Genomic DNA, 17423 nt, shown 5'->3' with positions numbered 1-17423 from the left:
TGACTCTAGATCGTGGGGTCATGAGTTCGTGCCCCATGCGGGGTGTAGACATTACTTAAAAAAAAAAACTTAAAAAATAATTCTGCAATTGGGCCCTATAAAAGGCTCCGTTCATAGAGAGACCACATAATCTATCCATCTAACTAGGACAAACTCGAGAGGGAAAAGGAACACTATTAATTATTTTGGTGAAAACCCAGAGTGTCCTTGAAAACCAGGATGTGTGGTAACCCTGTACTATACAGCACACCTATTTGCCTTAGACATTTAGAGCACGGTTGGACTTGCTGAGTCATATTGCCCAACGCCTTTGGCCAATGACATAAGGCCCAGAGAGCAGCTTGCACTGCAGTTAGACCCCACACAAAACTGGCATCCTCATGGGATACTCAGTAAATGGATCAGAACAGCACAAATATTTGATACATTGCTTCCCAAGTCCAAAACGGCCAACAAAGCTTTGTGCCTTTTTCTTAAGTAAGAGGTGGTGCAAGGGGAAGGATTATGTCTTTCACATTGGAGGTGTATCCCAGCATGCTCCCAGATACCTGGCCATCAAGAAAATTAATCAAGGTGGTAGGTAGTTCCTCGAATTTTTGTGGGGTTTCCCTCCATTCTCGGACACACATGCATCTTCCTAAATCATCTGAGTATTTGCAACTTCCTGCTCATCAGGTCCAATCAACCTGAGGTTCTGTGCAATACCGAAACAGATGTGTAATAGATGATGATGGGCTGCAAGAGGCGATGCGGCCCTGAGAGAAGAGGGCAGAGATGTACTGTTGTCCCCATCAGGCAAAAGCAGACTGCTCCTGGCAGTTCTTGTTCATCGGTAAAGAGAAAGAAACATTTGATGGGTCCTTAGCTGTATCCCGAGTGCCAGGGGCTGTGTTGATGTACTGGAGTAAGAAGAGTCCACACGTGGGGCAGCAGCGAAACTGGAGTCCCCACGTGATTAAGTCTGCAGTAATGTGTAGTCATTCTTCATGATCTGTCTTCTACACAAGCCAAATAAACAAGTTAAGCAGGAATATCATAAGACTCGATATCCTTTTATCTTTATTGTCTTTAGTGATGGCAGTAATCTCTGTAATTACCTCAGGGATACAGAATAACTTTAGGCTTGCGGTTCTAGAAGCAGATTTCCTAGGGCTTCAATCTGTCCCTTCCTTCTAGAAAGTCCTTACTTTGTTGGTCAGGAAACAAATGTGGTTATTCTGTCAGTTGCTCGGTATGTCCATTCTAATTATATATTCAGGAACTGGGGAGATAACCACAAAGTAGGCTGATGACTTCACTGGGTTCATTCACAGGCTAAATTTCCATTCTTCCGTAATCCCCTACTTGGAGTGATAGACCACCATACCTTTCATATCCACAGACAGCACCGATGGCAGATATTGTCTAGTAATCCTTCAAAGGCCTCGTTTAGGACTGTCTGATAGAATTTTCTGCAGTGTTGGCAGTGTTCTGTATCTGCATTGTCCAATATGGTAGCCACCTGAGATATGAGCAGTGTGACTGAAGAACTGAAATTTTGTTTTTATTTAAGTTTAATTGTTTTTAATTTAAATGTGAATAGGAAACTGGATAAGAGGCTGTGACTCTCCCTTTGGGCAACCCAAATCATTTTTATTCTCCCCAGCTCTAGATATTTTTTTGATTGTATAGTTTATGCATAATTATTTGAAGCTAGGCTTCAGTCTCTGCTAGTTCACACCTCCCCCTAGGATTTAGTCCTTACAGCAGGGACAGTTTATCAGGAATCCCCATCTCTGGTGCACCCTGGACTCTTGCCCCTAGACTAGCAAGGTTGTCAGAATCTCTGCTCAACATCTCAGCCTCTCTGCCATTTCTGGAGTCATCAGGTAGCCCTAGGGGAAAAGAGACCCCAAATGTTGCAAGATCGCCTTTGATTTCCTTCTTTTTCCAAATCTTAGCGCCTTAATTTCTCACAGCTTGTTAGTTCCCAGATGCCTTAAAGAAAATTGTTTTTAATATATATATTTTGTCTGCATTTTCTAGTTTATACTCAAGGGAGAGTTGGCCCACATTATTTAGTCTGCAATACCATAAACCTTTCCATTTATTTTGGCCAGGTGCCTAGGGGCACTCAGTATGGAACCATTTTAAACTAAACTAAACTAGCTGGATATTCTCTGAGCCACTCCGATGATACAAATTTGGCCTACAGTTTTGCAAGAGGACCAGTCTGCCCTCCCCTTCCCTTCTTTTCATTCCGTGGCAGTTTTTCCCTAGCTGTGGGATGAGGAGCGCGGGTTTAATGCTAGTTCTCGCTCTCCTGAGTGTAGGATCCTGTGTTTGTGTAGGGGGTCTCCAATTACATGCTGTTTCAACAAGATCAGCAAGAGTCTAAAAGGCAAATGTGCCTCCTTGTGCTTGGTTTCTGTCTCTGGATTTTTAGATTTTGGCATACTACAGCTTTACTGTCTTCACATCTTCTTGTATGTTTTTTAAATGATGGATCTTTTTTCTTTTTAGGTTTTATTCGTCATTTTAGTTGTTTTCAGTGGGAAGCCTTGTTGCATAAAGTAAGGCAAGTCTCCACCCCTAGGTATTTCTATTTCCTTATATATAAGATGGGGAGAATAAATGTACTCCTACTTACATCAGAGCATTGGTTGAAATAACTGTGCTTTGAAAGCTATGCGGCTGCAAACAAGTATTACTGTTATTTTCGTCCCACTTGTCTGTCCACATTCAAAATGTTCTGTGGATTCCTCTTCTTCTGCCAACCCCTTCAGTGTTGATGGTCCTCAGTTGTCCACTCTCGACCCACTGTTTTTCTTAGTTTTTATCCTCTTTTTTTGTGGTTTCATCCTTTCCCAAGTCTTCTTTATATCTCTACTTCACATCCATCTTCTGAGCTATGAGCCCATATATTTTACTCCATCATACCGAAGTCATCACACACATGCCCGTGCCGAGATCTCCCCCTCCTGTGTCCCTGGCCTCAGGGACCGGAGCTGCTGTCCATCAACTGTGCAGTTGTCCGAGTGAGAAACGTGGGCATCAGCCTGCATTCTTCCCTCCCTCACCCTGCACAGCCATTCAGTAACCAGAGGCTATGAATTGTGCTTCCTGAATGTTTCTCAACCTTGGCCCTTTCTGTTCCCTCCTGTTTAGTCTGGCCGCAGCCCATCAACACAGCCCCTGCTACTTGGGATACAGCTATGGACCTGTCACATTTTTCTTTCTCTTTATCGCCTCCCAACCCACCCTCTTGGCCATCAGCCAGAGGGATGTTTCTAAAAGGCACCTCTGATTCCATCACCACCCTGCTCGAAGCCCTTCAGCAGCTTGTTCTAAAGATAAACACCATTAACATTGATCACAAGGCTTTTCATGACCTGACTCTGCCTGCTTCTGCGTCCTCCTTTCTCTTCACTTTTTTCCATTTCACCACATACCTCATCTATTCAGAACTATTTGTGTCTCCATTTCTGGATAGATCACATGACTGTCTGGGCGAGTTAGGGGGATCATATCCGACCTACTCCATCATCGGCCTGCCCTATTACATGTTTGGATCGGCATCTGAGACATTGGGTCTCCCATGAGGCCTATTCCCCGTTCCCCTTGGACCCCTCTCAGGCTTGACCAGCACGGAGCAGAGGGGGATGGTTACCTTCTATTTTCTAACCACTGTTTTCCTTAAAATGCCACCTAAAGGAACGCCAGCTTTTTTAGCCGCCATATCATAAGTCCTCTTTTACTCACGCGAGTGGGGAAGCTACATCTCCCACATCCTGTGTCTGCGTGGTGCGTTTTCTAGATCTTACCACAGAAGCTGACCTAACATTTTCATGGACATTAGAGCTTGCTAAGTTTCATCTGTTTTACTGCAGCTCTTTATCCAGTCTGTTCAGCAATATTTTCAGCCTCATGCAAAGTCTTACAATGTAAAATAAAAGAAATCCTCTTTCATCATGTAGATAGAGGAACTGACCAGGACCAGACATGCTCAACACCAGCTAGAAATCACCCAGCAAGCCAAGCAGCAGAAGCACCAGAACCAGAGGCCAGGGCTGCTGACCCCCATTCCCAAGCTGCTTTTTTTTTTTTTTAAATTTTATTTATTTGTTTGACAGAGATAGAGACAGCCAGCGAGAGAGGGAACACAAGCAGGGGGAGTGGGAGAGGAAGAAGCAGGCTCCTAGTGGAGGAGCCTGATGTGGGGCTCGATCCCATAACGCCGGGATCACGCCCTGAGCCGAAGGCAGACGCTTAACCGCTGTGCCACCCAGGCGCCCCTCCCAAGCTGCTTCTAATACCACATCCCAATTCCCATTCCTGAATCCAGTCACTGGGGCATACTCTTAGCTTCTAAAAAAATTAGTCAAATCTCTCGTATTTTAAATGGTATTAATTCCTTTTGCCAAGAGAAGGTATAATAAAAATAGCATCACTCTGAACAGCTGGAAACCTCAGCCTCTCCATACAATAGTCTCCTGCCACTTCAAAGAGCTCTTCTCCCAAAACTGCCACGGGAAGGACCCAGTGGGAGAGCCTAATGCTTTCCTCTGAAGCCTTGCATCTTGTCCTCCTTACCCACCTATTGACTACCTCCCTATTTTAAGACATCTGTTTTCGAGACAAAATGAAGCTTTTTATATGTTATAATTAGGGTGAAACTTTTAAAAGGCAAAACACTGCAACTTGTCACGAGAGACAGGACAGAGCCAGCTTCTCAGACATTACGGGGTGTAAGAGGAATTTTTTGAAGGCTTATTTTTTAGCTCTTCCACATCTGACTGACGTAAAAAAGAGATTGGCCAATTAATTATAAATCAACAGAGCTGCTGTGCACCCTCCTGTAATTGCTTTCAGGTAGAAATTAAAAATTTACTGCATGAAAGTCGGTCCTTTCAGGAGAGGAAAAGAGTCATCTGTGACCTTCAAATACCATGAACTAAAGGGCTTCTTTCCTTCTTGGTTGAGTGTTTTGAGTGTTTATTTGGGTGTGTGGAGGGGAGAGAGTTGGAGGGAGGAATGGAAACATGATTTGACTCATCTGCCTTTGCGCACTTAAAAAGAATTTCCTAGGGGCCCCTGACTGACTCAGTTGGTAGAGCACGTGACTCTTGATCTTGGGGTTGTAGGTTTGAGCCCCGTATTGGGTGTAGAGATGATGTAAAAAAACAAAATCTTTTAAAAAAAAGTTGAAAAAAAAAATAAAAAAGAATTACCTAGGTCTCATCCACCTGGGGACCTGAATGTGAGGCCACAGTAATGGTAGGACCTAAAATGCCACCACTTCCTGCCCCACCTGTGTGATTCAGGATCTCAGCCCACTAAATTCCACTCTCTGGTGTTTCTGGGACTCCTCAGAGAGTCTGAGTTTTAAAAGAAACTTCTCAACTCCCTACTGATGTGTGCATTTATTAAGTCGCTTTAGAGGAGAGCCTCACTGCAGCCAGCCTACCTTACGCCACATGAACCAAAGCTGTGGTCCATGCCAAGGGCTCTATCTTCTGATGCTTCCATGGTTACCAATCCTTGGGGTGGTGCAGCATACCCAGGAGTCTGATCTGACTCAAAATTGTGCAGTATTCTTTCTGCACAATGTTTTCCCTCAACCTGGCCATACTTCGTTCTCTCTGGTATGTTCCATGAGCATTACTAGTGCCCCCCCCCCGTCCTACCCCAACCCAGTCTCACTGAGTCTGTCTGTGAACATGTGCAACCTTTCTCCATACAGAAGACTGATTTGGGGAAGGGGTCAGTTGGGGAAGGAATTACACCTTCTGGTCCCTCTCTGCAGGGACGTCTCAGGGGCACTAGAGAAGTTCCCAAGCTGGTTATGCCTCTTGATGGATTCCCAGTCCTCCATCTCTATTCCTATCCCCATTCCTCCTTCCTGGGGATGGTGGAGTGTGTCCCCTGCCCTTGCTCACTATGCAGGATCCTTGCGCTCACAGGGAAGCATCTGTAACATCACTGACAAGCAGGAGGTATATCCTGAGGTTCCCGGCGCTGGAGACACTGATGCTGGATGACAACAAGCTCTCCAGCCCCAACTGCTTTGCCAGCCTGGCCGGGCTCAGAAGGTAAAGCCACAGTCCCCTCTCTGCAGGGCCCCCTAGTACCCCCAGCCTGGCCCACACCCTGAGAGCTGCTTGGGAATCCAGAAGGCCTGGGCTTAAATCCCAGCTGTGCTGCCATGGGTGATTCACTTCTCCCTCTGAGCTTTAGCTCAGCCATTAAAGTGGGGCATCAGCAGGACATCTCTGATCAAGTGACTGGATTAGAAGCGACAAAGAGAAAGGGGGGGTAAAAAGAGATATTACCAGAGACAGGCTCCTGACTCCTGAGAGAGGGGACAGAAAAAAAAACTCGGAATCAGAAAGATAAGGTTAACTGCCGAATTCTACCTATTTGATTAAAGTAATGAAAATGCTGGCATTTAAGTGGTTAAGCTTTAGATTTCTGGAAAATTTACTTTGGATTCAACTACCATTTACTGAATACTACTTTGTACTGGGCCATTTACATTGTCTTATTAATCTTCACAGGAACCTTGAAAGGTTAATGAATTATTATCCCCATTTTAGAGATAGGGATATTGAGGCCCAGAGAGGTTAAGTCACTGGCTCAAGGTCACGCCAGAGGAGTAAGTGTCCAAGCCTGAATCCATGTTCTTTCNNTAAAGTTGCTTGGAAAATGCGCCTGAGGTATCATTATTGCTGTGATTCTGTATTCACTTTCCTTAATTGAAGACTGAAGAAGTTAAGCCTGGACCAAAACAGAATTTTCCGGATCCCGTACCTACAGCAGTGTCAGCTCCGCAACGGGTCAGGGGACTGGGTTGGAGGCAGGGGGAGTGCCCAGAAAGAGCCCCATTCCATGCGACAGCCCAAGTCGTGGATGTTTGAGGCCTCAGACGAGCAACCAGATTATACCGTACTGCCCATGAAAAAGGATGTTGACCGGACAGGTGAGTGATGCCCCTTGTTCCAGAGACTCAAACCCCATGGTGGGAATAAACTTCTGACAGCTTATTCTGAAAGTCTGGGGCTCCCCGAGGCGCTGCTGTGCCGAAGCTACGGGGCCTGGGAAGGTGGAGGCTGCCCGTGAATTATTTCAGTGACTTCCTAACTGATTCTCTGTTAAGATGCTTTTAAAATCCAATTAAAAGTCGATTTTTAAAAATCTCAAATAATAAGAAACGCAGAAGTAAGGCTTTCCAGAGATGGGTAATTCTGGGGTGCGTTGATATTCTCAAGGGTTTCAGGTTCTTTCCATCCTCTTTTCTGCCATCCTTGGCCTGCTTGCTTGTCCTTTAGGTCGCAAGATTACTACCATGGTGCCAAGAACTGTATCCGAATGGCAGCATTAGAGGCAGAAGAGGATATAGAAATGTCCCCTTTATTATAAAGCAAAATCTCTTTAATACATGAAGTCTATTTCTGGATTATATATTCTGCTTTACTGATCTAGTTATCTGTTACTGTGCCAATATCACAATGGGTTTTCTTAATATTTATTTATTTTTTATTTTTTTTAAGATTTTTTTTATTTATGTGACAGAGAGACAGCCAGCGAGAGAGGGAACACAAGCAGGGGGAGTGGGAGAGGAAGAAGCAGGCTCCTAGCGGAGCAGGGAGCCTGATGCGGGGCTCGATCCCAGAACGCCGAGATCACGCCCTGAGCCAAAGGCAGACGCTTAACAACTGCGTTGCCCAGGCGCCCCCTTAATATTTATTTTAAATTGAGAAATAACCAACCTAAAATAAACACTATTACTGTGCCAATATCACAGTGGGTTTTCTTAATATTTATTTTAAATTGAGAAATAACCAACCTAAAGTAAACATACAGAAATATTGTGTACAGCTTGAATTTTTACATGCATGCATACATCCTTTTAACCACCACCCGTATTACAACGTAGAACGTTTCCAGCATCCCATGTGGGATCCTCTTGATCAGTACCTCCTCCAAGAATAATCACTGTTCTGACTTCTCTCACCAGCGATAGGTTTTGCCTGATTCGAAAGTTATGAATATGGAATTTTACGGCATGTGCTCTTTTGTGTCTGATTCATTTCACTCAACATCATGTCTGCCCGACTCATTCATGTTGTTGCGTATATTGGTAGTTCACTCTTTTTCATTTTCTTATGTATTCCAAGTTATTTACCCTTTTTTACTGTTGATAGACATTTTGGGTTTTTTTGGTTTGAGGCTGTTATGGATAAAGCTACTACGACTATTCTTTTATATCTTTTAGTGGACTTAAGCACTCGTTTCTATTGGATATATACCCAGGAATGGAACTGCTGGGTCATAGAGTATAAAAGTATGTTTCACATTGGGGCGCGTGGGTGGCTCAGCCGGTTAAGCGTCTGCCTTGGCTCGGGTCATGATCCCAGGGTCCTAGGATCGAGTCCCACATTGGGCTCCCTGCCCAGCAGGGATCCTGCTTCTCCCTCTCCTCCCTGCTTGTGCTCTCTCTACCTCCATCTATCTGTCTCTCTCAAATAATCTTAAAAAAAAAAAAAAGTATGTTTCACATTCGTAAAAACTGCCAAGTACCTTTCCAATGCAGTTGTACAGTTTTCATCCCCATATTAATGAAAGAGATTTCATTTCCAGTTGCTCCATATCCTCATAAACACTTGGTAATGTCAGTCTTTTTTTTTTTTTTAAGATTTTATTTATTTATTCGACAGAGATAGAGACAGCCAGCGAGAGAGGGAACACAAGCAGGGGGAGTGGGAGAGGAAGAAGCAGGCTCATAGCTGAGGAGCCTGATGTGGGGCTCGATCCCATAACGCCGGGATCACGCCCTGAGCCGAAGGCAGACGCTTAACCATTAACCGCTGTGCCACCCAGGCACCCCAATGTCAGTCTTTTTAATTCTACCTGTTTTGGGTAGGTATGTAGTGGTTTCTCATTGTGGTTTTAATTTGCATTTCTTAAGTGACTAATGATCTTAGGTACCTTGCATATGTTTATTGCTCACTTTGACATCCTCTTGGAAGTACCCATTCAAGTCTTTTGCCTGTATTTAAATTGAGTTATATATCCTTTTCTTGTTGGTTCTTTTGAGTTCTTTATATGTGCTGGGTACAATCCTTTGTAGATCTATATATTACAAAAATCTTTTCGCAGTCTGTAGCTTGTTTTCTCCTGTTCTTAATGATGAATTTTAATGAATAAAAGTTCTTGATTTTGATGAATGAAAGTTCAGTTCAATCTTGTATGGTTAGTGCTTTTTATTTCCTGTTCAAGAATTTTTTGTCTACTTCAAGCCATGAAGATATTTTCCTATATTTTCTTCTGGAAGCTTGATTGTTTTAGTTTTTACATTTTCATCTATGATCCGTCTAGATGTTCTGTATATGATGTGAAGGAGAGTCAAAGTTTACTTTTTTATATGGATATCTAATCGACTCAGTACTACTTGTTGAAAAGACTATGTCCTTTTCTGCGCTGAGTTGTAAGAGAGGTATTATGGTAAGGTGGGCTCTGTACATATCTAAATTATTGTAGCTTTAGGGGCGCTTGGGTGGCTCAGTTCTTTGAGCATCCGACTCTTGATTTTGGCTCAGGTCATGATCTCAGGGTCATGAGATCAAGCCCCACATGGGGCTCTCCGCTCGGCATGAGCCTGCTTGGGATGCTCTCTCTCCCTGTCCCTCTGCCCCTGCCCCCACCCCGCTCATGCGCAGGCACGCGCACACTCTCTCTCAAAAAGAAATTACTGTAGCTTTGTAATACATTTTGAGAACTGATAGTAGAGTTCTGTAGCTGCATTGTTGTTCTTAAAAATTGCTACAGCTATTATAAAGCCTTTGCATTTGCACATATAAATTTTAGAATCAGCTTGTCAGTTTCCACACAAAATCCTGCTGGGATTTTGATTAGAACTGCACTGATCAGGGCACCTGTGTGGCTCAGTCAGTTAAGCATCTGACTCTTGATTTTGGTTGAGGTTATGATCTCAGGGTTGTGAGATTAGGCTTGGCACTGGGTGTGGAGACTGCTTAAGATTCTCTCTCTCCCTTGTCCTCTGCCCCTCCTCCCCTCCCTCGTTCTCTCTCTCTCAAAAAATAAAAATAAAAGATAAAAGAATTATATTGATCCTATAGACCAATTTGGAGAGAATTGACATCTTTACAATATTGAGTTTTCTAATTCATTAAAATAACATAGCCCACCGTGTTTTAGGTCTTTTAAAATTGTTCTCATCTGTGCTTTGTAGTCTTCAGTGGTGAGGTCTTGCATATCTTTCATTAGATTTGTTCTTAAGTATTTGGTCTTTTTCCGTGCTATTGTCAATGAACTGCCTTTTTATATTACATTTCCACTTGTTTGTTGCTAGTACGTAGAAATTTTGAACTTGCATCCAATAACCTTTCTAACCTGAGATTATAGGGAGAGGATATACGTTCAGGCAGCGTATACCGTGGCTCATCTTTCTAGATGTGGGGGCTGTCTCCCCAGGGGATCACTCTTCATCAGCCACACTGGCAACCATGGCCCATCCTCTTGCGAACCCCTACTTTGTCCCTTGTACAAACCTATCCTCCAGTCCTTTCCAGATGCTTGTCATAGGAGAAGTGATTTGGGCCATGTGATGCTCCACCCCTATTATTGTTTACTTTGCTTTCATGTAACTTTGATCAGTATAATGTCATTAACGTGTGGAAGGGGTCCTATCGGTCAGGGCAGTGGTGAGTAGTGCCTGCACAGGATCCAGTCCAAGAAGATGCTTTGATTTATGGTTGAACTCAGATGTTTATTGGCTCATCTCATTCCAGTGATGCCAAGAATGAAATCACTCCATAGCCTCTTCCTTACAACCGTGCTGCTGGATATTCTTAGTATCTCTGAGAATTCACTGTCTTAATATATTCTACTTCTACAAGCATTAACAGAGAGTACTTTCAAATCCTTTGCCAGAAGATCTCTTATATACATTTCTGTCTTCTACGACAGCTTGTTGCCTTTTCTGATCAATACTGTCTGCCCGCCCAGTAGTACTGAGGCTAAAAGAGCTTGCATGTTGCAAAGTCAGAAGGAAGGTCAAGGTGGCCGAAATGTAGTGAGTGAAGGACAGAGCGGCGTGAGGTAAGACTGGAGAAGTAGGTGGGAGCCAGATCAGGCAAGACCTCAGAGGCCTGGCCCAGGAGTTTTGACCTTATTCTAAGTGCAACTCACTACCTGACAGGTATCCCAGCCAGCTCCTCTTCCCAGTTAGCGTTAGAGATGAGGACCACTGAGAATCCTGCTGGGGGTCACCCTCCTGTACACGGTGGATGGGAGACCCAGACCCCAGCCTCTCTGGGGGCAGTCAGTACCCTCACCAACCTTTGTTCTGTTTCTCTTTGTTTCAGAGGTTGTGTTCTCATCTTACCCTGGATTTTCAACCTCAGAGGTAGGAACTGCCTGTTTTATATTTGTGTCCTTAAGTTAAAACGTTAATTTTAAAAAATAAAAGTAAGCTATTGAAGCCATGAGAGGCATTTATATGTATCACACTGAAGAAGCCCGTTCATTGAGCAGATATTTACCAAGTACCTACCACGTGCCCGGCACTGCATTGACCTATGAACATGCAGTGGCAATCTCGACAGTCAGGTCCCTGACCTCACACCGCACACAAGCTCGCTTTCACTGTTCTCAGATGTGTGCAGTAGGAATGGTTGCTGCCTTAAGTGATCAAGCTGGCATTGAAGTGAGGCTGCCACCAAAATGGAGCCTTGGGGCTCCCTAGTAAGAGCCCCCAAAAGCTAGACTGATCTTTGCCAAATACACCACCATCTAGGGTCTAATCCTTGGTGTCACATGTTTAGATGCTTGATTTTTGTCTGGACAGAAAATTGGTTTTTCTCTCAAGGTTAGACACTTACTAACCGAGCTCACGAGGACTGATGCACTATTGATTTCTTCATTTACAATAAGAAGTACAGGTACATGTTTAGCTAGCCTGCTTCCTCGAGAGGTACAGTACACTCCCTTCCTGCGGATAAAGCTGGATGAGAAATTGTATCAATTAACTATTGCCACATGACCAACCACCCCAACAATTACGGACTTGAAGCAATAGCAATTTATTATTTCTCACAATTATTTGGGCTGGTTAGGTGTTCCACTGGTTTTGTCAGGGCTCATTCATGCAGCTGGCTGGCTCTCTCTCGGGGGCCCGGGTTCATGGTCAGCTGGTATGGCTTGGCATCTATACGGAGTCTTTTTATCATAGACTTCCTTACGGCATGGTGGCCTTAGGGTTCCAAGAGGGCAAGAGTGAATTGCAAGGCTCTGGAATTCAAATGGTGACACTTCTGCCACATTCTGTTAGTCAAAGCAAGGCCTAAGTGTGACAGGGCAGTACAATTCTGACACTAGCCACCTGGAGATAGCACAGACCCCACAAGTGAAGGGCACACTGCCCAGCAAGACTGCCCTCACTTTAGACACCAGCTGCAAGTTTGGGGGTCCCCAAGCCATCCGCACTTACGACAAACTGGCTATTAATTCTGGAGTTCACACAACCTTCTCCGGCTCAGTAATTTACTAGAGCGACTCATAGAACTCAGGAAAGCACTATCCTTATGATCACAGTTTTACTGTAAGGGTACAAATCAGGACCAAACAAATGAAAAGAGATCTAATGTGAGGTCTGGGAGGGTCCCAAATGCAGAGCTCTGGGTGTGTCACCCTCCCAGCAGCACATCTGATGTGTTCACCAATCAGGAAGCTCAATCAAGCCTCAGTGTCCCGAGCTTTCTTTGGAGTTTCATTACATACGCACGACTGATTGAACCATTGGCCACAGGATTGAGTTTATAATCTCTAGCCCCTCCCTCCCCTCCCCAGAGGTCTGGCTGGCTTAAAACCCCAACTCTCTCACGACAGGGTTGTCTCTCAGGTATGGCCAGCCCCCAGCCTGCGTCTCATTAGCATAAGCCCTGGGCTCATGCATAACAAAGGCATTCCTATCACTCTGGAAGTTCCAAGAGTTTTGAAAGCTCAATGCTGAAAAGCTGGGACAGAGAGCAGACGAATTCTTCCTTATACAACAGCCAGTCTAGTTTCAAGGGCATAGAGATACAGATGTCACCTCTGAATGAGAGGAGCACCAAGGTCACCCTGCCGAAGGGCATGCATATGGCATAGAGGGGCTTGTGGTTAAACAGTCTGCCCCAAAAGGCAGAGATAATCGGTGGGTTGTTCAGCGCTCAGACCCCAGCTCTCCGGCACCTGAGCGTGTAGAGACAGTGTGTTAGGCGGTTGAGACTTGTGCTGGCCTCTTTCTGTTCAAGTCAGGTGTGTATCCCTCATGCCCTCAGATCAGGACACTCACGCCCCCGGACAGTGCTAGATACCCCTGAGCCTTACGCTCTGGCTCTTTCCTTTCTGTGCTGCAGTCTAGCTGGCCCCCTCGGGTCACACAGCCTCGCCGCAGATAGGGGTTTGCGGGGTGGAGGTGACTGCCTTGCCGACTGTCGCCGCTTTCCGCTGTGGCCTCTGGCAGAGTTGCCTTTGGTTTGCCTGGAGAGGGGACTCAGAGACGTCCCCAGGCACCGTCACTGGGTTTTGTTTTATTCTCATCCACGACTCACCTGTCCCACTTGTGTGCGTGTACGAGTTGGACCCTAGGAGGGCACGAAATACTGGGCTCCGAGTAGGTGCTCCACCAATGTTCACTGAATGAACAAGTGACATTTAAGTGACTTGCTCAAGATTACACAGCAATTAATGGAGCTTAGAACAGAATCTAGTGCATCCGAACCCAGTTATTAGCCTGGCATCTACCCTGTAATTTCCTCTGGTCCCATCTAACTCAAGGAATCAGTGAGTGAACCGAGTCAGGCATGGTTAATCCAGTACCTTCTATTTTCTGCTTAATGGAACATGTTGATCCTGAGGCAGGCTGGGCTGTGCTGACAAGCCATGACCCCGCAAGTGACCCGGATGCACATTCAGGTCACATTCAGGCCGGAAGGCCTGCTTAGAGTCATCCAGGACCTAGCTATTGATTTATCCTGGACTGAAGAGCCTCCACTGTAGGACGTGTGCTAGCCCATCAGACCAGCTACTCGAGGCTCAGGGCCCTCGTGCTCTCCATCTCCCTGCTAGGAAAAGTCCGCTTTAAAATGCAAGCACCCGATGAGTCGGAAGAGTGTGCGGCTCTTGATCTCAGGGTTGTGAGTTCAAGCCCCACGTTGGGTATGGAGATGACTTAAAAATAAAAAATCTTTAAAAAAATAAATAAAATAAAATGCAAGCACTGTCCTTTTGCCTTTTGGAGAAATTTTAGCCCAGCTGTAGAGAAGGGCCATTTCAGGATAATCTGCTATAGGGCAGAAAGTGGGAGGTGGGGGCAAATAACTTCTGATGTCTGCATCACCGCGCTATTATCATTTGGTCTCAGGGCACTTGAAACCTGAACTTTGTGTGCCGGAAAATTAGCTCATCATGTGACCTCAGAGAACTTGGAACCAGAACTCTGGGCCCTTAGTAACATCTCCCATTATGACCCTAGATGTCTCTTTTGGCCAAGCCTCTCTAGAATGGTTTTTCTTTCCATCACCCTCCATGGGAAGGGTCTCTTGGCCCTTGGCAGCATTCAGTCTCTTATCATCAGGGCACTTTGACAATAGACCTTTTTTCCTTCTAAGGCAACCAAGGTATGTGCACTTCCTCCCATATTCGAGATTCTTCCCGTGAAGTCACTGAAGGCCAGGAACCAGACGCTGGCCCCGCCCTTTCCAGAGCTGCGGTACCTTAGCCTGGCCTACAACAAGGTGACTCTTCTGCTTCTCTGCCTGTTTCCTCAGGGGCACAGTCGGGAGGGTGGGATGCATTCTGCTCTGGCCTGCAGGCCAGCCCTATAATTCCCCACTACAGATATGTGGGCTCAGGAATTCTCAGGGTGGGGGATTGGAGAGAGTACAGGCCAAGGCAGGAGTCCATCCATTCAGTCACAGATATTTAATACCACGTGCCAGACCCTATGCTACATACTAGGTACACAGCTGCGCAAAGAAAGGTCGAGCCTCTTGCTTTTTGGAGCTTGTCACCCGTAGGGAGGACTGATGCAGGACAAATGGTCTCAATGTAAGCATGCTTCGTGTTAGGAAGAAATTCACAGTTCTATGAAGTGTATGACTTCATTGACAGGGGCAGTCTAACCTAGTATTTGAGATCAAAGAAGGTTCTCGAGAGAGTGGTTTTGTGCGTTTAGTGAGGGTGAAGTGTGAGGGAAGAGGGACGTGAGGAATGTTCTGGCCTATGGGAATAGCAGATACAAAGTCCACGGGACAAATTAACATGTTTCTCCTTCATGTTTTGTGCTAACCTATTTTCCAATAGCCATGTACTGTGTGATTTCTATAAACCCCACCAGCTGAGCTCGACTCAAGTCTGAAGCGTAGGCAACTTTTAAGGTACTCTGCTTATATTCCTTCTAAGGCAAACATTGGTACAGCCAAACTCCTCAAGCGTTTTCTTCCTAACAGTTTTATCATTTTAGCTTTGACATTCAGGTCTTTGATCCATTTTGAATTTATCTTTATATGTGGTGTGAGATGGGGTCCAACTTCCTTCTTTCATATGTAGATATGCAGTTTCCTCAACTCCATTGATCAAAAAGACTATTCTTTCCCCATTAAATGGTCTTCTCACCCTTGTCAATCAATAATCAGTGGACCATAGATGTATTATGGGTCCCTCTTTGATTCTTGAAATTGGTCACTTGTGTCTTTTATTGAAAAAACTAACTGCTGGTTTCATTGGATTTCTCTACTTACCTGTTTTCCCACTTCATTGATTTCTGCTCCTAACTTGATTTCTGTCCTACCCACATGAGTTTAATTTGTTCCTCTCTTTCTAGTTTCCTAAATAGTGTAATTTTAGATCATTGATTTGGACCTTTTTCTTCTTTTTAATATAAGCATCTAAAGCTATAAACTTTGTCTAAGCACTGTTTTAGCTGCATCCTACAAATTATGATTTGTGTTTTTATTTTCATTCTATTAAACTTGTAAAGTTCTTATTGTGGTTGCTTCTTTCACCCATGCGTTGTTTAGATAAGTGAAATGCTTCGTTTCCAAATATATGGAGATCTTTTAGATGTCTCATACTTATTATTTCTACTGTAACTCTGTTGTGGTCAGGTAATGTAACCTGTAAGATTTCATTCTTCTGATATCTATTGAAACTCGTTTTATGTCCCAGCCTATATTCTATCTTGGTGAATGTTCTGTGTGCACTTAGAAAAAAAAAAAATGTGTATTCTGCAGTTTTGAGGAATAGTGTTCTATAAATACCAGTGAAGGTGTTTGGTAGTATAGCTCAGATCATTTCTGTCCTATTGCTTGTCTCTTCATTCTACCAGGTATCGAGAGCAGCGTGTTAACATCCCGGTCATGCCTGTGGATCTGTTTATTTCTCCCTTTAGTTCTCTCAGTTTTTGCTGCATGTGTTTTGAAGTTTTACTATCAGGTACATAAACATCTCGAATTTTTATACCTACCCGATGTGTGGATCCTTTTATTATTTCGACTTGTCTCCCTGTGCCTTGAACAAAATTTCTTGTCTTGATGTCGGACTTGTCTGATTTTAATACAGATTCTATGCTTGCTGTTGGCATAGTCTTTTCTACCCTCTTACTTTCAACCTCTGTATGGCTTTGTACTTCAGGTTAGTCTCCCTGGGACGGCATATAGTTTGTTCTTGCTGGGGTGCCAGAGCGTTTTTCTCTGTGTTTCTGCTGTCCTCGGCGTGCAGCCTTCCCCGTACTCTTATACGTCACAAGGTTTATCTCCACACTCGTGCTCCTCTCTCCCATCAGAGAGGGATGCTTTTGCTTGTTACTCAGGGCTCGCTCGTCTGGTGGGAGAGGGCCAAAGGGAGGGTCCAACCCCACTCTTAAGTAGGCCCCGGGTTCCTGGGTCTCAAGGACGGGCCTTCTCAGTGGCCCTAGCCCTCCGCAAGCAGTCGGAGACCTCTCAGGTCGTGGGCCCAGGTGGTTTCCTGTCCCTACCCAGGAGCAGCAGGTTTTAAATTTTTCCCTCCCTCCGATGCAGGGCCATGGGCCTGACAGGGTTTACTGACCTTCCTCAGAAACGTAAGGCTTTTATTCTCTAGGGAGAGGGGTGGCAACCCTTCCTGCCTTTCTGACGGTGGCAGGGGCTGTCCTCCTCCAGGCCTGTGCCCCAGGGATTGCTTTCTCCAGTCTTGCTCCCTGGGTCTAGTCTTTTGCGTACAAGTGGCCACGAATTCTCCCTCTCTCTGCGGTTCTTGAGAGTTCTCTTCTCCTTCTCTAGCCCACACTTAGCCTGTAGCAGCTCAGTAAAATGTTTGTCTCATTTCTTCCTCGTTGCTTGTATGGCACTTGCCGTCTCTTCCTCCCACGTTCTGACACCCGTGAGCCAGTGTCCGTGCCG

The 17423-nt window shown here is 44.9% G+C and overlaps 1 protein-coding gene across 3 annotated transcripts in view; it reads left to right on the top strand.

Moving 5' to 3' along the window:
• Positions 1-17423, top strand: part of XRRA1 (X-ray radiation resistance associated 1) — a 58597-nt gene that overhangs the window by 29151 nt on the left and 12023 nt on the right. For all 3 annotated transcript variants that reach the window (XM_040630844.1, XM_040630846.1, XM_040630845.1), the window contains 4 exons: positions 5943-6071; positions 6741-6958; positions 11367-11407; positions 14655-14780. In XM_040630844.1, coding sequence (XP_040486778.1) covers positions 5943-6071; positions 6741-6958; positions 11367-11407; positions 14655-14780 — 514 coding nt within the window. The remainder of the gene's footprint in view (positions 1-5942; positions 6072-6740; positions 6959-11366; positions 11408-14654; positions 14781-17423) is intronic.

This window comes from Ursus maritimus, unplaced genomic scaffold (genome assembly GCF_017311325.1).
Source record: "Ursus maritimus isolate PB19 unplaced genomic scaffold, ASM1731132v1 scaffold_16, whole genome shotgun sequence".
NCBI classification, from domain to species: domain Eukaryota; kingdom Metazoa; phylum Chordata; class Mammalia; order Carnivora; family Ursidae; genus Ursus; species Ursus maritimus.
This window is presented reverse-complemented; position numbering and strand designations above follow the sequence as displayed.